Genomic DNA, 18502 nt, shown 5'->3' with positions numbered 1-18502 from the left:
AAAAAAAAAAAAAAAAAAAAAAAAAGAAAGTGCTACAAATAAAATGCACTGAAGATTTCGTATTCTGTTGTACAAGATTCCACTGTTTTTTGGGGGCATCTCAGATTTTTTTTTTTTTCCTCACTCCAATGAACAATTACAAAACATGTGAGAAAACAACTGAGGAACAAGCATACCTCTTTGGAATATGCAAGTCTGACTTACAAGGCTGTCGTGCACAGGAAGGGTGGGTATTCATCCAGCACGCATCCATCTACTCTCCTAGCTCCTGCAAGCACGCCGTTACTCCCCGATGGCAAACGCAGTGCACCACCAAAAAAAAAAAAAACGGAGATATCGGAGATATTAGCATCTCATTTTAGTAATCTGAGTTTTTCACTGAGCACAGAAAGGAATTGCTCAGTGCAGGAAAGAGAAATGAACGGCCAGAAGAATGAGTGGCTTTTTAGCAGCAAAATTATTAAGCACGGGTCTGTAGCAGAATTCTTGCAGGACAGCTGCATTCTAGGAGTCAAAGGAAAATGAATTTTTTTCCCAAAGGAAAACTATGGGTGTGATTAAAAAATATGTGCATGTGTTGCATTTTTAAACCAAGGCCTTGGTGGCCCAATCAAGGAATGTTTCAGTGGCAGCCCCTTAAATTGTCTCCATTACAAATACAAAAACTCTGTTGGAAAAAGAGACAGAGGAAAGCAACATGGGAGGAGAGATGCATGCAGCCAGTGAGGTCGGACAAAGAGATTTATCGAAGGAATCAAGGGCAATTAGTGTGCAGCCCCTCTTGATGCTGAATTGCCCACAGTGCTTTTCAAAATCTCATCTCAGTCAATATGAAGCCTGGCAAAGACATGTAGCTAGCACCTTTGCAGTTTGTATGGGACCAAAAAAATCATGGCAGAGTCAAAGCAATTTTGAGGCTAATATTCTTTGCACAGGAGTAAAATAGTTCAGTACAGTATGTAGGGAAATTACACAATGGAATTCAAATACAGAATATGGAATTCAAGAATAMATGTAAAAGAACATCTAAATTTGAATAAAGAATCAAGATAACTAAATTATTTAAGAAAGTATCTTTTCAAGGAGAAGAAACAACTAGATTTCGCTAAGAGGAAATGGTGGGATCACATTTTTGGGGGATAGAGGAAGGAATGTACGACGACTGGATTACCTTAAACTAGTTTATAGTGACACATTTTGGAAGCACRATGAAGACAACACAGTATAGCATAGCCTGGCCTGAAAAACAAGATAGACACTCTGACAAGGCCTGGGCTGTGGAGTCCTTCCTTGCTGATGTTGCATGGCAGAGGCTGCATTGCTACATGGCTTCACTACACTGGATGCTAAAAGTGGGCAGAACGATTCATTCCTAACTGTTACCGATGCAGAAGCAGAATGAGCTTTTGTGGTCCRTTGACTCCATTCATTGCAATCTCTCTTCTCTCTGCTTTTCTCATCCTCYATGATGGTTTCCTAGCACAGGAGCTATATTTATATCCCCTTCTTTCTATCACAGTAGCTGAGAAYGGGAAAGAGGATTTTTGAAGAGAAAGGGAGTGTGAGCTTCTCCTCTCCTTTCTGTCCTTCCTCTGGTAGGTCAAAGAGTGCCCACAGTCTTCACTTAATGCTCAAGTCAAAGTAAGAGGAAATACCTGTAAGTTCCACTCATCAAGGGTCAGAGAGCCCAAAAAGCAGAACAGGTTCCCCGGTTGCTACAGGAGTATATTAGGGCTCCAGAGAGTCACGTATGCAGAATGCACCTGCTGCCTTGGCCACTCAGCAGTGTCTTACAGATTGCTCTGGTAGAGCTAATTTGTGCATCCACTTTGGGGATGCCTGGGATTTCTGGGAGTCTAGTASCACGGGCAGAGCTATGGCTTCAACCAGATTGCCCTGGGCCCTGGGTTTCTGCATCTCTGCCAAAGGCTGGACATCTTCATTTATGCCCCAACAAAGATTGGAGGAAAAAGAATATACTAGAGAGCCCTTAATGTATGATAGCACTATCCTAACCTACTGAGCTAATCAGAAATATGAAAGGTAGCTTGATCAGAATGTTTAAATACTTCCACAGGAAGAACACAGCCATTGCTGACTGGGCTTTTTCTTACAACGGAGATGTGCATAAAGGGGATGAAAGTCTGGAAGCACAAGTTAGACAGAATCAAATTAAAATTTAGGCACCTGATTTCAACTGTGGGTATGATTCACATTCGGAACAAAATATCAAAAGGAGCAGAGGGATTCTCTATCTCTTCAAATCAAGAATGTCTTTCTATTAAGAGAGTGCCAAAAGTTATTGGGAATTCTGAGCAAAATTCTATGGCCTTTGGAATCAGAATGGGCTTTCTAAAGGTCCTCCTGGCCTTTAAAACCAGAGAATCTCTCCTCTAAAGTTATATGAGAGTATCATCACATATGATAACTGAAACTGCACCAATATTTATGTAGAAGATGCTTGATGTTGATTAACAACTCAAAAAGTTGAAAAATCTTCCATATTATTAAGAGAATTTGTTTTAGTAGCTACTCACCTTCACTGAGAAATATTTGTGCCTCACTTCAAGCCCAGACTGGCATATCTTCATCTATGTTTATGCCAGGAGTATCTTCCCATGGATATAATTATGACGATCACCAAGTCCTCTTTACATCTGCTCTTAAATGAAATAATCAGGGTGAATCTCTAAAGACTTGTACATTTCTCAAGACATATCACAACACATCTCCCAGAAGATGCTCTTTCCTGAAGCTCTTTTCCAACCCCTCACAATTTTTCAAAATTTCTTTTCGAAATAGTAACCTGAGATGAAGTAGTCAAGTAATGATCCATTTTAATATCATTTGAGTCATAGTGCTAAAGTAATACCCATGTTTATTTGAATATACCTTATCAAAACAGATAAAATATTAAGCAGTGAATAAAAAAGAAAGAGATCAACCAAATATCAAGCAATTAAATTGATATAGACTAACTTAATCCTTTATATATTGACAGGAATTTATAAATAAAATGCACAAAGTTCTTCATATATATGTGTTGGGATACACTGGGACTCCTGAAAACATACACCTTCATGCCCTGGTCTCTCTAGGACTCCCCATCCACCCAGCAAAACAAATTGCAAAATGTACAGTCTCCATGATGTATACTATGCAGTAGCTAGCTGCATGGAAAAAATAATTTCAACTCCTTCTGTGTACTATGCCAACACTTTTTTGGGGATGTGCTGACCACTGTTAGCTTATTTCTGAATTTGTTTATTTTTGAAATCTAACTGAATGGTCACATTCAAGCTTGATGTGGCCAAACATATAGAATCATAGAGTCATAGAATCATAGAATCAGTAAGGTTGGAAGGGACCTCTGGAGATCATCTAGTCCAACCTCCCTGCTCAGCAGGGTCACCTAGAGCATGTCAGACAGGGCTGCATCCAGGCAGGCCTTGAAGATCTCCAGAGAAGGAGACTCCACAACCTCTCTGGGCAACCTGTGCCAGTGTTCCGTCACTCTCACAGGGAAGAAATTCCCCCCTCACGGTCAGGCGGAACTTCCTGTGCTTCAATTTCTGCCCATTGCCTCTTGTCCTGTCACATGGGGCAACTGAAAGGAGTTTGTCCCTGTCCCCCTGACACCCTCCCTTCAGGTACTTGTACACATTGATCAGATCCCCCCTCAGTCTTCTCTTCCCCAGGCTGAAGAAGCCCAGCTCTCACAGCCATTCCTCACAGGGCAGGTGCTCCAGCCCTCTGATCATCTTTGTAGCCCTATGCTGGACTCTCTCCAGTAGCTCCATGTCTCTCTTGTCCTGGGGAGCCCAGAGATGGATGCAGTACTCAAGATGAGGCCTCCCCAGGGCTGAGTAGAGGGGCAGGATCACCTCCCTCGACCTGCTGGCAACACTCTTCCCAATGCACCCCAGGAGACCATTGGTCTTCTTGGCCACGAGGGCACATTGCTGGCTCATGGTGGAAGAGTTAAGGAGAACAAATTATGCGTGACCGGTAAGCTCAAATTCATTCACGTGAAGATGGCAAATATTGAAAGCGTCATATGGAGATAAAACAACAGGACAGTTATGCAATCACTTTAAAAGTTATATTTGCTAAATAATTTGAGCCTGATTCATCATCACGTTATGCAGGATAGAACTGCTTGTATTTCCAGGTTCACATCTCTTATAAGGATAAGAAAGTAAACAGTAGCTTCGAATGAGCAATACTTCTAGATGTGAAATTACGTTCAGTGTTGGAAAACATTCAAGTTCTTTTCAGCTTCATCTAAACATTTTCTTCTCAGGATAACTTCCCTACCTGTTCACCTAAGTTTGCAAATATTTAATTTAAAATCAAATCTGGAATGCTTATGCTTTTGAAAGTGTTTTCTTCTTCACAGGGAAAGAGAAGCATGAAAATAGAGAAATAATCAAGGCTTTGAAACAACCTGACAGTAAACAGCACAATTAGCTCATGAATCAAAAACCTAGGGAAGGAGGAGAGAGAAAAAAAATCATAAACCCTGGCTCTGCATGAAGTATCCACGAAGGCGCATGTGCTTCTCCACCTTCCAAAGCAGAGGGGACTTCTGCCAGTCCTTTCTGGAAGAGCTGCCTTTGACCACAGTAAAGGTTGATCTTTCTTCTGGTTTATTACCTGGATGTTTGGGGGCCTTAAAATGCCTCAGGTCACATGGAAGGGTGGGTATTTTTGCAAACATTATGCAGACAGGATAAGTGTTTTGACATCCTTCCTAGGATTTTTCATTCCTCTGATTCTCAGCACCAGTCATGAYCCTCAGGACCAGGCACAGGAGGATTGTCTGGTGGAGCCATGCAATGCTTTTCTCTAGCAAAGGCCTCCTCCAGCTAGGGTGGCCTCAGCACCTGTAAGGGAGCGTGGGGCAGAGCTTCCATTTCACAGTCTCTCTGGAGCTCGTGTTTAGGACAGCAACCGCTGGGTCAGAGTCCACAGACCCAAGACGGGTGATGCTGCCCATACAGAGGGGCGCCTGCTTATCCCCAAGCACTCAACCCTGTGCCTCTGCCAAGAACCTCCCTGAGGGAGAGGCAGCTGGTCCTCCAAAGGGAGCTCCCAACCATGGAGCAGAGGGCAGAGATTTGGGTCTGCTCCCAGCTTCTGGCACCTGCCAAGCTCTTATCAGAGCAACCGCTGCCAATTAAAACCCTTCTGGCCCTCCCTCTTTCCCCAGTCTCCCACCTCTCCTATCCYATGCATGAGGACCAAGGGAGCAAGTATTTCTCAGTGTAGACRCTGCTTCTCTATGCACCTTTATTCCTGCTCTGCCTCCCTCACCATGGGCTGGAAACGCCCCAAACAAACCACTGCAGCCAAACCAAACAGGTTGCAGGCAGTCCCAGCTGATCTGGCCAGCAACACAGGGCAAGTCCCCACATCCCATGCCAGTGGCGGAGTCCAGACAGGGGAAGGGCAGCCACTGGCACGGCCCCGCTGGGGGGGATTTGACACAGAGCCCTTGTGGAGGGTCAGAGCCACTCTCGCCCCGTGGCACGGCACCGGCGCTGCCTTCACCCAGCGAAGCCCTGGGGATGGAGGGAGAGAGCTCCAGCAGTTTGTCTGCTAACTTCCCTGATGCTCTCACTGCACAAACCTGTCATATGTAAAAGCAAACTCGCTGCCAGCCAGAGTGGGATATTTTAGGCTCCAGCTATGAAGAGGACAGGAGAGATCACAAAGGATTTACAGGTAAAATGCACATTTTGTTTTAAAGGTCTCAATCTGGAGGCAGGGTGAAGTAGAGAGAGAGGAGCAAAGGGTTAAAGGATGCTGAAAGCATAGAACAAATTAAACTTATCTGGGATGCATCCAGTACTCAAACCCACATACTGTTTCTGCATGGAGATACCTCATTGAATGACAAAGGGTGAGGGGAGGAGGGCTCACATCTTCAGCTTTAAATATATCATTTGCATTTCTTAAGTCTGAGCCAGTGCAAGAGTCAAACACTGTAAGCCAAGTCCTATCTAATTTACTCAGCAACATATCTGTGTGAAATATAGTCCAATTACAGGCATTAGGTTACTTTGCCATGGGTGCAGCCATTCGGCTTTTATTTCCAGCAGGCTCTAATTAAATTATCACAATGCAGGAGCAGACAAGTTTCCCCTATACGTGACTGCAATTAAAGACAAGCAATCCCAGCATTTTTTAAAGTGACTCCAATCAATTGGTTACAGTAAAGCATACCATGTAATAGAGCAGTGACTCTACCATTAAGACTGAAAAAGGGTTTCTATTTCAATAACCTAGTTCCCTTTTATTATGAGTTCTGCTCTTGGATAATTTATTTAAAGTTCATTATATGTCTACAACATACATCATTTGCCCTCCGCTTGGGCTGCGTAAGTCCCATTACAGCCAATTACTTAGTGTGATAAAATCTGCCTCAGTACAAACTGTTGCTTAATTAGATCTAAGTTTTGTTTAAATTATATTTGTAATTCAGACAACAAAATATTAAGGCCAACAGCAAAGACTTGCTGTCGCCTCTCTGTGGCCACTATGGCAACCTGTTACATTGCACGTGGGGCAGAACTTCAGACCTGAGACACCCAAATCCATGTGCTTTTCCTGCGACACTAGTCTCCACTTTGGATTTTTTTGGGCAACTCCAGGTGTGCAGTAGCCTGGCCTGGAAGGTGGTCTCATGTTCCCAGAAGTTCACACATACCGTGGGACACCATGCCAATAGCAAAGGGAACAGCTCTCAAAGGCTGTGACAGCCAGTAGCGATGGCAGTGGCTGAGTGCCACTGCCGTGCTCTTCAGCGATCGGAGGGGTTTGCTCTGCAGTCCCTACAAGTTTGCTGTGGCAGCACACTGGGAGGCAGGAAAAAGGTCTGGTAACCAAATAAGGGTCCTGCAGAACCGCCAAGAACAGTGCCCTACCACATGAAGTGGTATCCAGATGTGCCCTTTAATGGCTGTGCACTGTAAACACTGCGGTGTGTGCAGTGCTGGGAGTTTCCGGGGGCAGACAGCACGTTGTGACCTCTACTGCCAGATGGGGCCTTTGCTAGGTAGCTGGTTAAACATTAGCCAAACCAGTGGCTCTGGGTTTGTTTGAGGAGGATGCTGTAATTGCATGACTTCCAATCTGCTTTCCTCTGCAGATCACCCTCTCTTTCCCCTAGTCAAACTGTGTCCCTCTGCTGCTGTGAAATACCAGGCACCAGACAGCACGGACATTTCCCAGGCTGTCTTGTCTTCCTCACGTTGCTAGGTGGGATAGGGATGCTAGCTTGGAAAATGCTGCACGCTTGCAGCCAAGACACAGCTTTATACAAACCATCTCCTCTGTTCTCAACCATGAAAAGGGATTTGAACCTGTTCAGCTTTTGAAAACAAATGGCAGTATTTAGTATATGTCTCCTCAAGCTCCAGCAGCAGAATTTGTTTTAGGCATGTTCCAGCCAAACGTTCTACACAAATTTGCAACCTGGCTCTGTGAGATTTCACAAGTGAATGAAGGAAGAAGCAACATGAAAAAAAAAAAAAAAAAAAAAGGTGGTCGCCGTATAAAAAAAAAAAAAAAAAAAAAAAAAAAGGAAGATCAGCATCATATAAGAAATGGAAGAGGTGATTCAGTATGGGGCAATTTAAGAGATCCAGAGATCCAGGCCATAGTAATCTGTGGTAGGGCATTGTCTCATAAGAGGTAGCATCCCTCACAAAATAATTACACTGGAAGTTTATTCTCCTTTTTTCCATCAAAGAGGCTGCTCCACTTGAAAAGAAAGAAGGCATTCACACAAGTGCATTTACTGGATGCAACATTAGCAGTTATTTACTAGCAGTTTCAGTGCCCCTGTATTTTCTACTGGACAGTATTCAACTCTTCATTTTTCCTTAATTTCATGAATACTGCTCAAGTTGCATGTTGCATCTCAAGAATGGCTGCTTTGCAAAGTTGGATAAATTTATTCTGGCATTTCAAAAAGAATCTCCTATCTAAGCAAAACTATTCAAAAATTTTACAGGGATAGAAATTTACATAGCAGCTAATGGCAAGTCTAAACATAACTTATTTCTTTCAACATTATTCTTGTTAACAAATTAAAAGAATTAAATATCCCTATATCAGTTGTTTTCAAGAAGGAGAGAAAAAATGTTAATCAACTCCAGTACCATAAAGAATATGAAATCATTTCAACATCTGCACTGTTTTCCAGTTAATTAGCAGAAGATGTGAATAGTTTTACAAACCAGTAACATTCCGAACATTTCTCTTTACACTTTTGGTGAATAGCAGAACACAACTAGTCTATCCTTCTGCTCCACTTTGTCCTTGATAAGAGCGGAAGATGAACTTTGTATACTGGGCAGCACACTTCACACACTGTGGTGTTGGAAATTCATTACATTTCAGCTGGAGAGTGCTTGAGTAGACTCTTTCAAGAAAAAAAATATTTTAAAATATATCTATCTATGTAGAGATATGAATAAAAGGCTACTAGATCACCAAAATAACAAGGCTTCTTCTTATCCAACAAAGGCACTTTAATAGTGACTCTGATGGGAAGTTGAAAGGAAAGATCTGGCTACTAGAAGGTTTTTCTGTCAATAAAAATCCTTTATAGGGCAATGTGGCTTAACCCATTTGCTTTTATCTGTCAGTGAACACTAAATGTTTGTCTCTTCCTTAAGCGTTAAGGAAAAAAGCATGAACACAAGTGAAGAAGACTTAACCAAGCCTGCCACCTGGCAAAACGCTGAGGGTGATTTCCCCAACTGCACTGATGTGGAAGCCATCCTGAAGACTTTGTATCTCCCCATTATGTACAGCATCATCTTCCTGGTGGGCTTCCCAGGAAACGTCATTGCGATTTGTGTTTACAGTTTCAAAATGAGGCCTTGGAAGAGCAGCACCATCATCATGCTGAACCTGGCCCTCACAGACCTGCTCTACTTAAGCAGCCTTCCCTTCCTGATACACTACTATGCCAGCGGGGAGCACTGGATCTTTGGCGAATTCATGTGCAAGTTCATCCGCTTTGGTTTCCATTTTAACTTGTACAGCAGTATCCTCTTCCTCACCTGTTTCAGCATCTTCCGGTACTTGGTGATTGTCCACCCTATGAAATTCTTTCATGTCCAGAAGAGACGGTGGACTGTAGTGGCTTGCTCTGCAGTTTGGGTGATCTCACTGGCAGCTGTCAGTCCTGTCAACTTCTTGATCTCCTCAAAAGTGGAGCAAAGCAGATTTTTATGCCTTGACCTCACCAGCTCTGAAAATGTTGGCACCATCAGGTGGTATAACTGGCTTCTGACTGGACTGGCCTTTCTCTTGCCCTTGCTGACGGTGACGCTGTGCTACGCACTCATTATTTATACCTTGGCTAAGGGGCCCCACACGCAGGCTTGTTACAAACAAAAGGCTCGCAGACTTGCCATCATCCTCTTGGTGGTCTTCTATGCGTGCTTCCTCCCGTTCCATGTCTTTCGGGCAGCTCGGATTGACCTACGATTGTGTCCAGTCAATTGTCACATGGAGAAGCCAGTCCACTCTGCCTATATCATCTCTAGGCCACTGGCTGCACTCAACACCTGTGGTAACCTATTACTTTATGTCGTAATTGGAGGTAACTTCCAGCAAGCCATCCTCTCTCTTTCAAGATGTAAGTGGAGCAGATACATTCAGCAGGCTGGGAGCAACAGTGATGTGAACAAGTCGGGAATCACACTGAAGTTATGAAAGAATCCCTTCAAGAAAATTACATCAGCAACAAACAGATATGGGACTGCTTTGGTATTGTAACCTCCTACCCAGGCAGGTGTAGTGATGTGGTAGCAAGAATTCCATCTGGCTTCTCCCTCTCTTTGCAATACAGCATTTGTCAAAATGCTAAGTCTCAGGAGCAGGTTTATATATACCCCTTTCAACAAACAAACAACAAAAGAAAAGGACATTAAAATATTGTAAGCCATCTGGAAGGTAGAATTTAAAATTATCCAATCAGCCTGTTTCCAAAGATACTTGGGAAATGTAGGAATCTTCTTGCTTCAGGCCTTGTAGTTGATTAGTGAAACTCAGAGGGCCGAGTTTTGCCACAAGAACAACTTCCATTAATTTCACTGTTGTCACTAATGCAGTGCCTTGTTTATTGTAGCTAGAGTTAAACACAGCAGGTTGTCATGGCTACTGAAACCACTGAATTACATACTGAGAAAGCACCTAGGTAAATGAGGTGTTTTCAGATTAGATGGACCTGACGAACTTCAGCATAAGGCACTTAATGACGAAATCTCAGAGCAGGTGTTGGGAAGGATGAGAGAGGACTGCCAGAGGAGGACAAACGTGGTGAATAGCCCTAAAAAAGGGATGGATGAGGAATTAAAAAACAAGCAGATTAATGTCCATTTCAGAAAAATAGTAGAACAAATTATCATACAGTCTGTAGAAAATGAGTACAGGTGAGTAACAGAATGTATGGATTTATCAGATATGTACAATCCTAAATCAATCTGATTTCCTACTACAATAAACTACCAGGCCTTGTATGTGAAGAAAAAGAAGAAAATGTCATATAACTGACTCCAGAAAGAGTTTTCTGAGATTCTGTCTGGGATAATATTCTTGTGTATGTGCTAAGGAGACAGTCTACTGCTTTATTTGGTTAGAGAGCAGTGCTCAAAGGGGAGATATTAGTGACTTACCGTCAAAGTAGAGGGAGCCACTGAGTGGGGTTTTGATCAGTCTGTCCTGGGTTCAGGGCTATCTAGTGTTTTCATTAAAAAATTGGATGATGAAATAAAATGTGATTATTATATTTGCAGATGACAGGAAGCTGAGATGACAAAATTCGGTTGACAAATTGGAGCTATGGTTTGAAAAAGAACATGATGCTATTTGACAGTGACAGATACAAAGTACTGTATTAAGGTAGAAATAATGAACTGTACAAACACAGAAGGAGAAAAAGAACACTTGGGTAGCAGTTCTGCAGGGAAAGATCTGGGGTTATAGTGACTCACAGGTTGGACAGGAGCCTGTCATTTCGGTGAGCAGGCAGTGTCTGCTGCAGCAAAAAAGGCAAATGCCATGCTGGGATGTAGAAATAAGAATATAATGTACAAGATGTGTGAAGGAGTCCTTATACCCTTCTCAGCATTGTTAATTTCTCAGCAGGAGAACTGTGCCCATCTTTGGAGGCTGTCCTTCAAGGGAGACATGGATGAGAGGACAGGGAAAAGAGCCCTCAGAGAAATCACCAAAGAGGAAGGCAACTGGGGACGTTAATCCAGACATGGGGAGACATAACAATTACCTCCATATATGTAAGAGGGAGGGAATATACTGGCTTCATGCCTGCTGGCAGTGCGTGCAGTCCCTGGGAACATTCCTGGCACTGGCCTCACCCCGCCATCCTGCAATGGTGTTCGAGCAGCCTCAGGCAATGCTCCTAGCCAGTGCCAGCCAGGCAAACCCCTGGGGCATGCCCCATGTCAGGACTGCTCCCCATAGGCAGTCACCATCTAGGCAATGCTACCTGAGTACTGTGTGTAAGTAGGTCAAGCAACAACACTATAATATTTTAAGATGCCTTGTGAATATTTGAAATACTTTATTTGATAAATCTTCAAATGCAGCAACATCTTTCAAAAGCAGTATTACAGGCATTTTGACTTGCTTTCTATTCTCAATTGTCGTTTTCTGTATTTGAAAATGTTGTCAAAGCCTGAACTTTGCAGGTTGCCACTAGATGGTGATGGCTCATGGTACCTGGCAATAGGAAAGCTACCTGGTTTCACATATGCATGTGTGATTCAACTCCACAAGTTATACAACTACCTAAGATGATTCACATGAGATAAATCTTTTCTGACATGGATTCATACTACCCAGTGTGGACAAATAGTACAAACACACTGCACATAAGTAAAAGCATAAAATGTGTCTACTACTTACTCATATAGATCTGAAGCCTCAGCATAGATTAAAAAACATTCCTTTCTCAGAGCAAAGACAGCCACAGCATTTTTAAATCTTGTCCTCAGTTCTTCCTTCTCAGTTCCAAGCAGAGCTTATCACACATGAACAGAAGCTCTTAAATACTACAAATACAATATAAAATGGAACAGCTAAAGGTAAAAAGTGTGAAATGGAAGTGTTCAAGGCCTTCTGTCTCCGCCTGCAACAAGAGTAATAGTCTCATGATTTTGGTGACCTGGAGAGGGACTTCCTTTTCTCCTCCTCTCCTTCCTGAGCAGAACTGTTGTTTGGTTGTCCTTCTCCATCTCACCTACCCTTCCACTACCTGTCTTCAATTAGCTTGAGCTAACCCAGCTGATTCTAAAGTGCCAAAATAGATTAGGAAATGGTCTCGGGAACTGTGGTTTGTTGGTGGGGCAATAATCTTCACCAGAAGGTCAGTCACTTCTTCCACTAGCATGGCTGAACGTGGAAAAGGACAAAAGTTCCAACCTTCATGTGTCCATTTTCAAGGAAATCAGGGGCTGCTCAGGTGCTTTGCGTGACTAAGAGCTCACTATCTCATGTGACTCATGCTTTTTATCTGCTGGGAAGGGTGAAATCTCCATAGTTTTCCTTTTTCAGCAGTTTTAAGTTTACTGCTGAAACAAGGGTAAGTGCTTCAACTGCAGTAAACAGGAGACATTTCCCAAGCTCTGTGACAACATAGGTACATAAATAACTACTCTGTTGCAGGCTAATTCACTGCATAGCTATGCTCCAGTGACCAAGCTTCTGCTAAGTCTAGTATGTTTGTTTACAAGACATTCATGCTAACTCAAGTACATACCAACAAGCTGCTCTCTGCATAGGTCCACAGAGAAGCCAAAACAACAACTTTGCAAGAACTCAGAGGACTCTCCTAGTAACCAACCTCACAGACAGAAAAAACACTGACTTAATATAAACCATGTTCTGAATCTAAAAAATTGCAAAATCTGTCCTAATCCTCGAGCCTCGAGCTGTTTTTCACGTAGTTCTAGTGCTTTGTTTCTAGAGAGTGTACAGCATATAGTACCAAAATAATGTGGTAAGCAGCTAGAAAAGAGATACAGTAAAACAGTCTGAGAATGGGCCACTGTGGCAAGTTTTGTATGTTGTGAGCTAAGACTACATTTCTAGCCCGATATAATGCTACTCACAGTCAGGGTGTTGCTATTATCTGTACAGTTTAACTGTACAGTAGCAATCTGCTATATGAAATGGATGGTAGTGCCAGCTCACCCTTGAGTAATTTAGGCTTCAGAAAGATGTTACCATTTGGGGGATAAGGCTAAAGTAGCAGAATAAACTTTGAAAGGCTGCTTCCATCTGTCAGTATTTTGTACTCTGAAAATGCAGGTTGAGTGAACCGAAACTTAAAAATAACAAACGACAAATGAACACATTGCCGTTTAGCTCCCACCAGCCAGAAATGTTCATTTGCCTTTCCCTGCCAGCAGAAAAGTGATATAAAAGAAAATACTTTGTATATTCTCTTACAGCTCCCCTATGTTCTCTGAAAGCAGAGTCATTCAGTGGTGTCAACAGATGTAACTTTAAAGGCCACACAATTAAGTCCAGGAGGGGGAAAAGAAGTTTGCCCTGAAGAAGGCATATTTCAAGGCTTATTTTCTGAGTAGTAACTGGAAAAGAGTGGTCCTTCTAAGTGAAGTGTTTTCCTTATTTGATCCCTTAGACTACCAGGCTCTGCAGTGGAGAACACAGTGAATCAGACAACTTCTAGATCAGATGAGAAGATACATTCCTGCTTTTAGTCAGAGTTGTACTCCAGGACTCAGGAGGAGAAAAAGTAAAGTTGATAAACACTGAGCTGAGAGCCTTTCAAAAATAAAAATTAAATACACTGAGTTTTTTTGAAACACATAGAAGGAACATGAGTTTTCTAGGCTGCTGCAGCAAATGTAATGCAGAGTATGTTTGCTTCATCATGTCTAGAATCTTAAAAGGCGTTTGAACCAAAAGGTATTTTGTCTTCTAAGATCTCTCCTTAGTTTCTTTGCTCCCAACAATGGCTGATGTTTCTGATATCTAAAACAGAGTTGATTACATGAAAGCTGTAGTATCAGTGATGCTATCCAGTCTTATGAGGAAAACAAAAGTTCTGAGCTTCCTTTTATTTAAAAAAGGAAAGATATGCTTTTCAATATTTATAATTCTTCTGTAATCAAATGATTTTACTGATTTCCTTTTATTTTGTAAAAGAGGGAAAGAATCTAAGGTGAAGAAGAAAGAAACACATCTTCGGGAGCAGACAGGCAATGCAGCACTGAATCCTAATAAAACAAGGTAGAAGGTACAATTTTGTAAGTGGATCCATGACAGGGTATTTTGGTATTACCACAGGAGTACCCTGTGGTATTCTCCCTGCCTTGCCCGGCATTTCAAGGACTTTGACGGTGCCAACCACCATACAAAATGATGACCTGGACCTGCAGCTAACATGGCTCAGAAACACCTTCTCTGGGGTGCTCCAAAAGGTGTCCAAGGTAGAGAGATCCTCCCACTCTGCTCTTGTTACAGTTCTGCTCATAGACATCTCTGAAATGTCAGTCATATTTATGGAAATAAATGTTACGCAGCTTAGCAGCGTTACTGTTAGTCGTGACTAGGTGCACAGAGAATAGCACATACACTTTCCATAGTACAGTTATATTGGTAAGTTCAAGGCTGGAGGAAAAAGGAGGTGGTTTGGCACTGAGTAAGGTGGCATTTTGAGGGTATCTATTTCAAGCCGCAAATGATCCCTATGGGGTGATTTTCCACTGAGTGACCCAGGCTGGCACAATCATTTATGGTCATAGCAATAATGAAGAGGACCTAGCAGAGAGAGACATACAAATTTACTGTGCACCAAATTAAAGCAATAAATCTCTCTGAAAATTTCCTCTTCCTTTCACTTCATGATGCTTTTTTATCACTGGGAAGTTATTTTAACAGACAAGATGACAGCACCTGCCTACAGGAGTTTTCTCACATTTACCTTTCCGTTAGTAAGCTGCTTGGAGATACTTATATATTTCACCCCTATTTTACGGGTGATGAAACTGAGGCACAGTGGAGTTAAGTGACTTGCCTCTGGTCACGAAGCAAATCAGCAACCAAGCAGGAAAGAGATGGGTTCCCAGCCCAGAGCTTTTGGAAAGTGCATTATAAAGGCTTAGGGTGAGCTTTTCAAGGGAGTTTTGATTGCTCAGTTGTGGCATTTCTGCAATAAAAGTTGAGTTAGAGCGGCGTCTGCGCTACTCAGGCCACAGGTCAATCTCAGCATCATAGCCTGCCTCTGTGAAAGGAGCTGCCTTTGTTCCTTCTGTTTCCTTCAAAGAAGGTTTCTGGGGAGGGAAGCAGTCCCTTCTCACCAAAAGTATTTGGCTACCTCTGCGTGTGATCTCAACCCAGAGTCAGTGACTAGCTGCATGCATTCATCCCATTGCTATGTTTATATCTATTTTTATATATTTGTTAATTTGTAGGTTGATATGAAATATTAGCAGCACTAGAGGGAGACATTTCCCACCAAAATGTGTACTTCACACCACAGTTCAGGATGTCTTCTTCCTCACTGGGTCCAAGGGTTGGCAACAGGCTGCCCAGCTGGGGAGCTGCCGTAGCCTAAAGACCGCTCCTCACCACGTATGGATGCTGATGCAGAGCGAGCACACGGCTGCAGCTAATACAGCTCCGAGCTGAGCCTCGCTGGGGCAGTCCCTTCCCTAGCACACCCCGATTCAGATCCAGCTGCCAGTCTGCTATACTGCAACTTCAAGTGTGGTTATCTGCACTTTTCGTGTCTTAGCAGAAAAGCAAGTAGAGTTTATGTGAAGATTCTCAGATGTCTTCTAAATTTCCGTTCTGAGTACCCTGCAACGTGATGAACTTTAATACAGCTGTATCTATTCAGCTTAGCTAAATATTTGGCCCCCAAATATCAGTGAAAATTTAAGTCTGCCCCTACAGTCTCTAATGTACTGGAAAAAAAAAATCCTATCTTCAGACATACCCCACATACCTTTTCCCCAGCATGCAAACCTGAATTTCACAGTGGAAGTGGGAGGACAGGGATGGGGCACTGTGGTTCTTTAGCAGCAGCAGGAAGACCAGTTACTGCAGTAATTCCAGGGGGTACATTAGGGGTTTTACTCTCCTACAGTCCATCAGCTCAGCTCAGCTGGTGCTATAATTCAAATTCCCACTAGAGGGTAGACAAAACATTGCTAGTAAAAGGATTACCTTAGAAAAGTGTGTGTGTATGGGGGAAATAGTGTCTGAATTGAAGTAAGAGACCTGGACTGGAGAAGCAGCTGAGTGTAGAAAAAGGAGTAAAATGACATTTATACCATCCACAAGAGCAAGAGGGGAGTATTGTTTCATTTTTTTCTAAAGAAACAGAATCTATGGTTTTTACTTTTAAATCAAATGCAGCTGCAGTGGTTATATGGTTATAAACATGTATATCTTCATAAATCAAATATAGCTGATCTCAACCCTGCTGATATTAGCTTGCAAACAGTGATGGGAGCCACATAAATACATCAAAGAGTTAGCCAGGATAAATACAAGGATTTAAGAGTTTATCCAGTTCGGGGAAATAGTGAATTTACCTATATACTTCTGACTGCCTGGCCTGAACATCTAACAGTGAATTTCTCTCTTATTTTTATTATTATTATTTTTGACCACTATACTACTGCAGAAAATAATAGTTTGTTTTCTCCTCACACAATTCTCCACTGTTGAAATGCAGGGAGGTTTCTCTGAACCTTGCTGCTGAAGTGGACAGTCTGGCTGTAGATTTGGATGCATTTTCACCCTCTCCCCATAGGAGCAGAAACTTCTCTAGTGAGCCTGCCTGTCTCAGGGAGCACCCAGCATTGGAGACATGGGCACTGCACAAAAATCCTTCTTACCACTCATCCGGCTTCTCGGAAGCAGGGTTTTCACACTGATTCAGCATGCCTGAGGCTAGGGAAGCCAACGCAGTTCAGGGTTTATTTTCTAATTTAGTTCCACATCTACAAAGACGACATAAAACCCAGAAGCACCTCCTACGCAAGCAAAATGACGTTTCTGAGCACTAAATGAGCATTTGATTTGATCTTTTAAATATAATTTATTTATGCCAACAGAAGTAGGAAGAAAAAAAATGAAAAAAAAACCACGTACACCTTGGTTTACCTGCAAATGCCCCACGTTTGAGTAATAAGGCCCGCTAATCCATTGCAGTAGGCACTTAGTCCTGCCTCCCTCTCAGCAGCAGAACAAGAGCTGTCRGTGAGAGGCAGCAAGAAAATGACTCATCCCCTGAAGCTCCTTCCAATCCAGACAACTCCCACAGCTCGGATAATTCCTTCCCACTGCCCTACAGCAGAGGCTGAATTAACTCTGTTCTGAAAGGAAGGCGCAGCAACGTGTCCTACGGCAAGAGCTGCACTCTCTCGTCTTCCTCGTCGATAGACACGGCTTACTGAAAGGCAAGGTCCCTCTCCAGTCGGGATGGGGCACACCTGTCCACGCTGGCTTGTGGGTGACAGTGACACCCTTTCCAGCGAAATGTGTTGATGAACGTGGGAGAAACATGACGGTAGTCCTCAGGGTTGTCAGGTCTGCCTGGAGGCTGTGGCCYCGGTGGGCCAAATGGAGGGCCCGTCAGGCAGCAGCATGCACTTTCACCGTGTCAAGGCACATGAACGCATTGCGAAGCTGTTTTCATAGCACAATCTGAAGGAAGCAAGAAGCATCAATCCTTAAATACAGCCATGTCAAACAAGGTTAAATTATGTATTCTCTAACTTGCACTGTAAGATGTGAATGAGACCTATGCTGGACTCTGGCATTAGCTAAGGAGATGTATCTGTAATTTGTCACAGGGCTGTATTTGTCATTTACTAGACTATTTCAGGAGGTGAAATTTCTCTRCCTGGTGCTTATCAATGCTTCTACCACCTGTCCTTCCTGTAACAACTGGAAAAACTATTTCAAGTGATGTAAATTTTACACAAAAATCTCCCATCTTCATCATTCTGAAGAAAAGGTTGTATTTTACAGAATAAAAGGTTATCATTATCAAAAGTCTGTAACAGCAGGTGAAAACCTCTATTGCAGATGTTCAAGTGGGTGAATTCAGTAAGGATCAGACGGATCTCAGCAGCTGTGCTCTTTCACTGTGCAGTTGCCTCAGGGGAGMATTTAAAAGTAAATTTTGTATAAAATTTCTTTGTCTTGAATTAACTAAAAATATTATCACATCAGGTGATAATCTTTAGTCTATGACTTCCTTTCTTAATTGCTTTTGAGCCCTCCTAGATAAAATCAAGGTTGTTCCGTCTGTTTAGCAAAGCTTAAACCATGCACCTGGCTTCAGCTGTAAGGTAAGTCTGACTTGTTGCTGTCTTTCTGGGGCCGTTGAAATACATGACCTTGTCCACACCAGTTCCCACTCTAAACCTGCCTGGGCCCAGGTGGATGGTGGAGGCTTTCCTACTAGCAGCTC

At 42.7% G+C, this 18502-nt stretch overlaps 1 protein-coding gene across 1 annotated transcript; it reads left to right on the top strand.

The window, feature by feature from the left end:
- The first annotated feature begins 8703 nt into the window (after window positions 1-8703).
- LOC146595289 (2-oxoglutarate receptor 1-like) lies at window positions 8704-9735 on the top strand. Its single transcript, XM_085306036.1, has one exon. The coding sequence runs from the start codon at window positions 8704-8706 to the stop codon at window positions 9733-9735; it is 1032 nt and encodes a 343-aa protein (XP_085162162.1).
- The last annotated feature ends 8767 nt before the right edge of the window (window positions 9736-18502 follow it).

The sequence above is a fragment of the Rhea americana genome, unplaced genomic scaffold (assembly GCF_003343005.1).
Source record: "Rhea americana isolate MKP2758 unplaced genomic scaffold, rheAme1 scaffold_23, whole genome shotgun sequence".
Lineage (NCBI taxonomy): Eukaryota > Metazoa > Chordata > Aves > Rheiformes > Rheidae > Rhea > Rhea americana.
The sequence above is the reverse complement of the archived record's forward strand: the minus strand, read 5'-3'. Positions and strand labels throughout refer to the sequence as shown.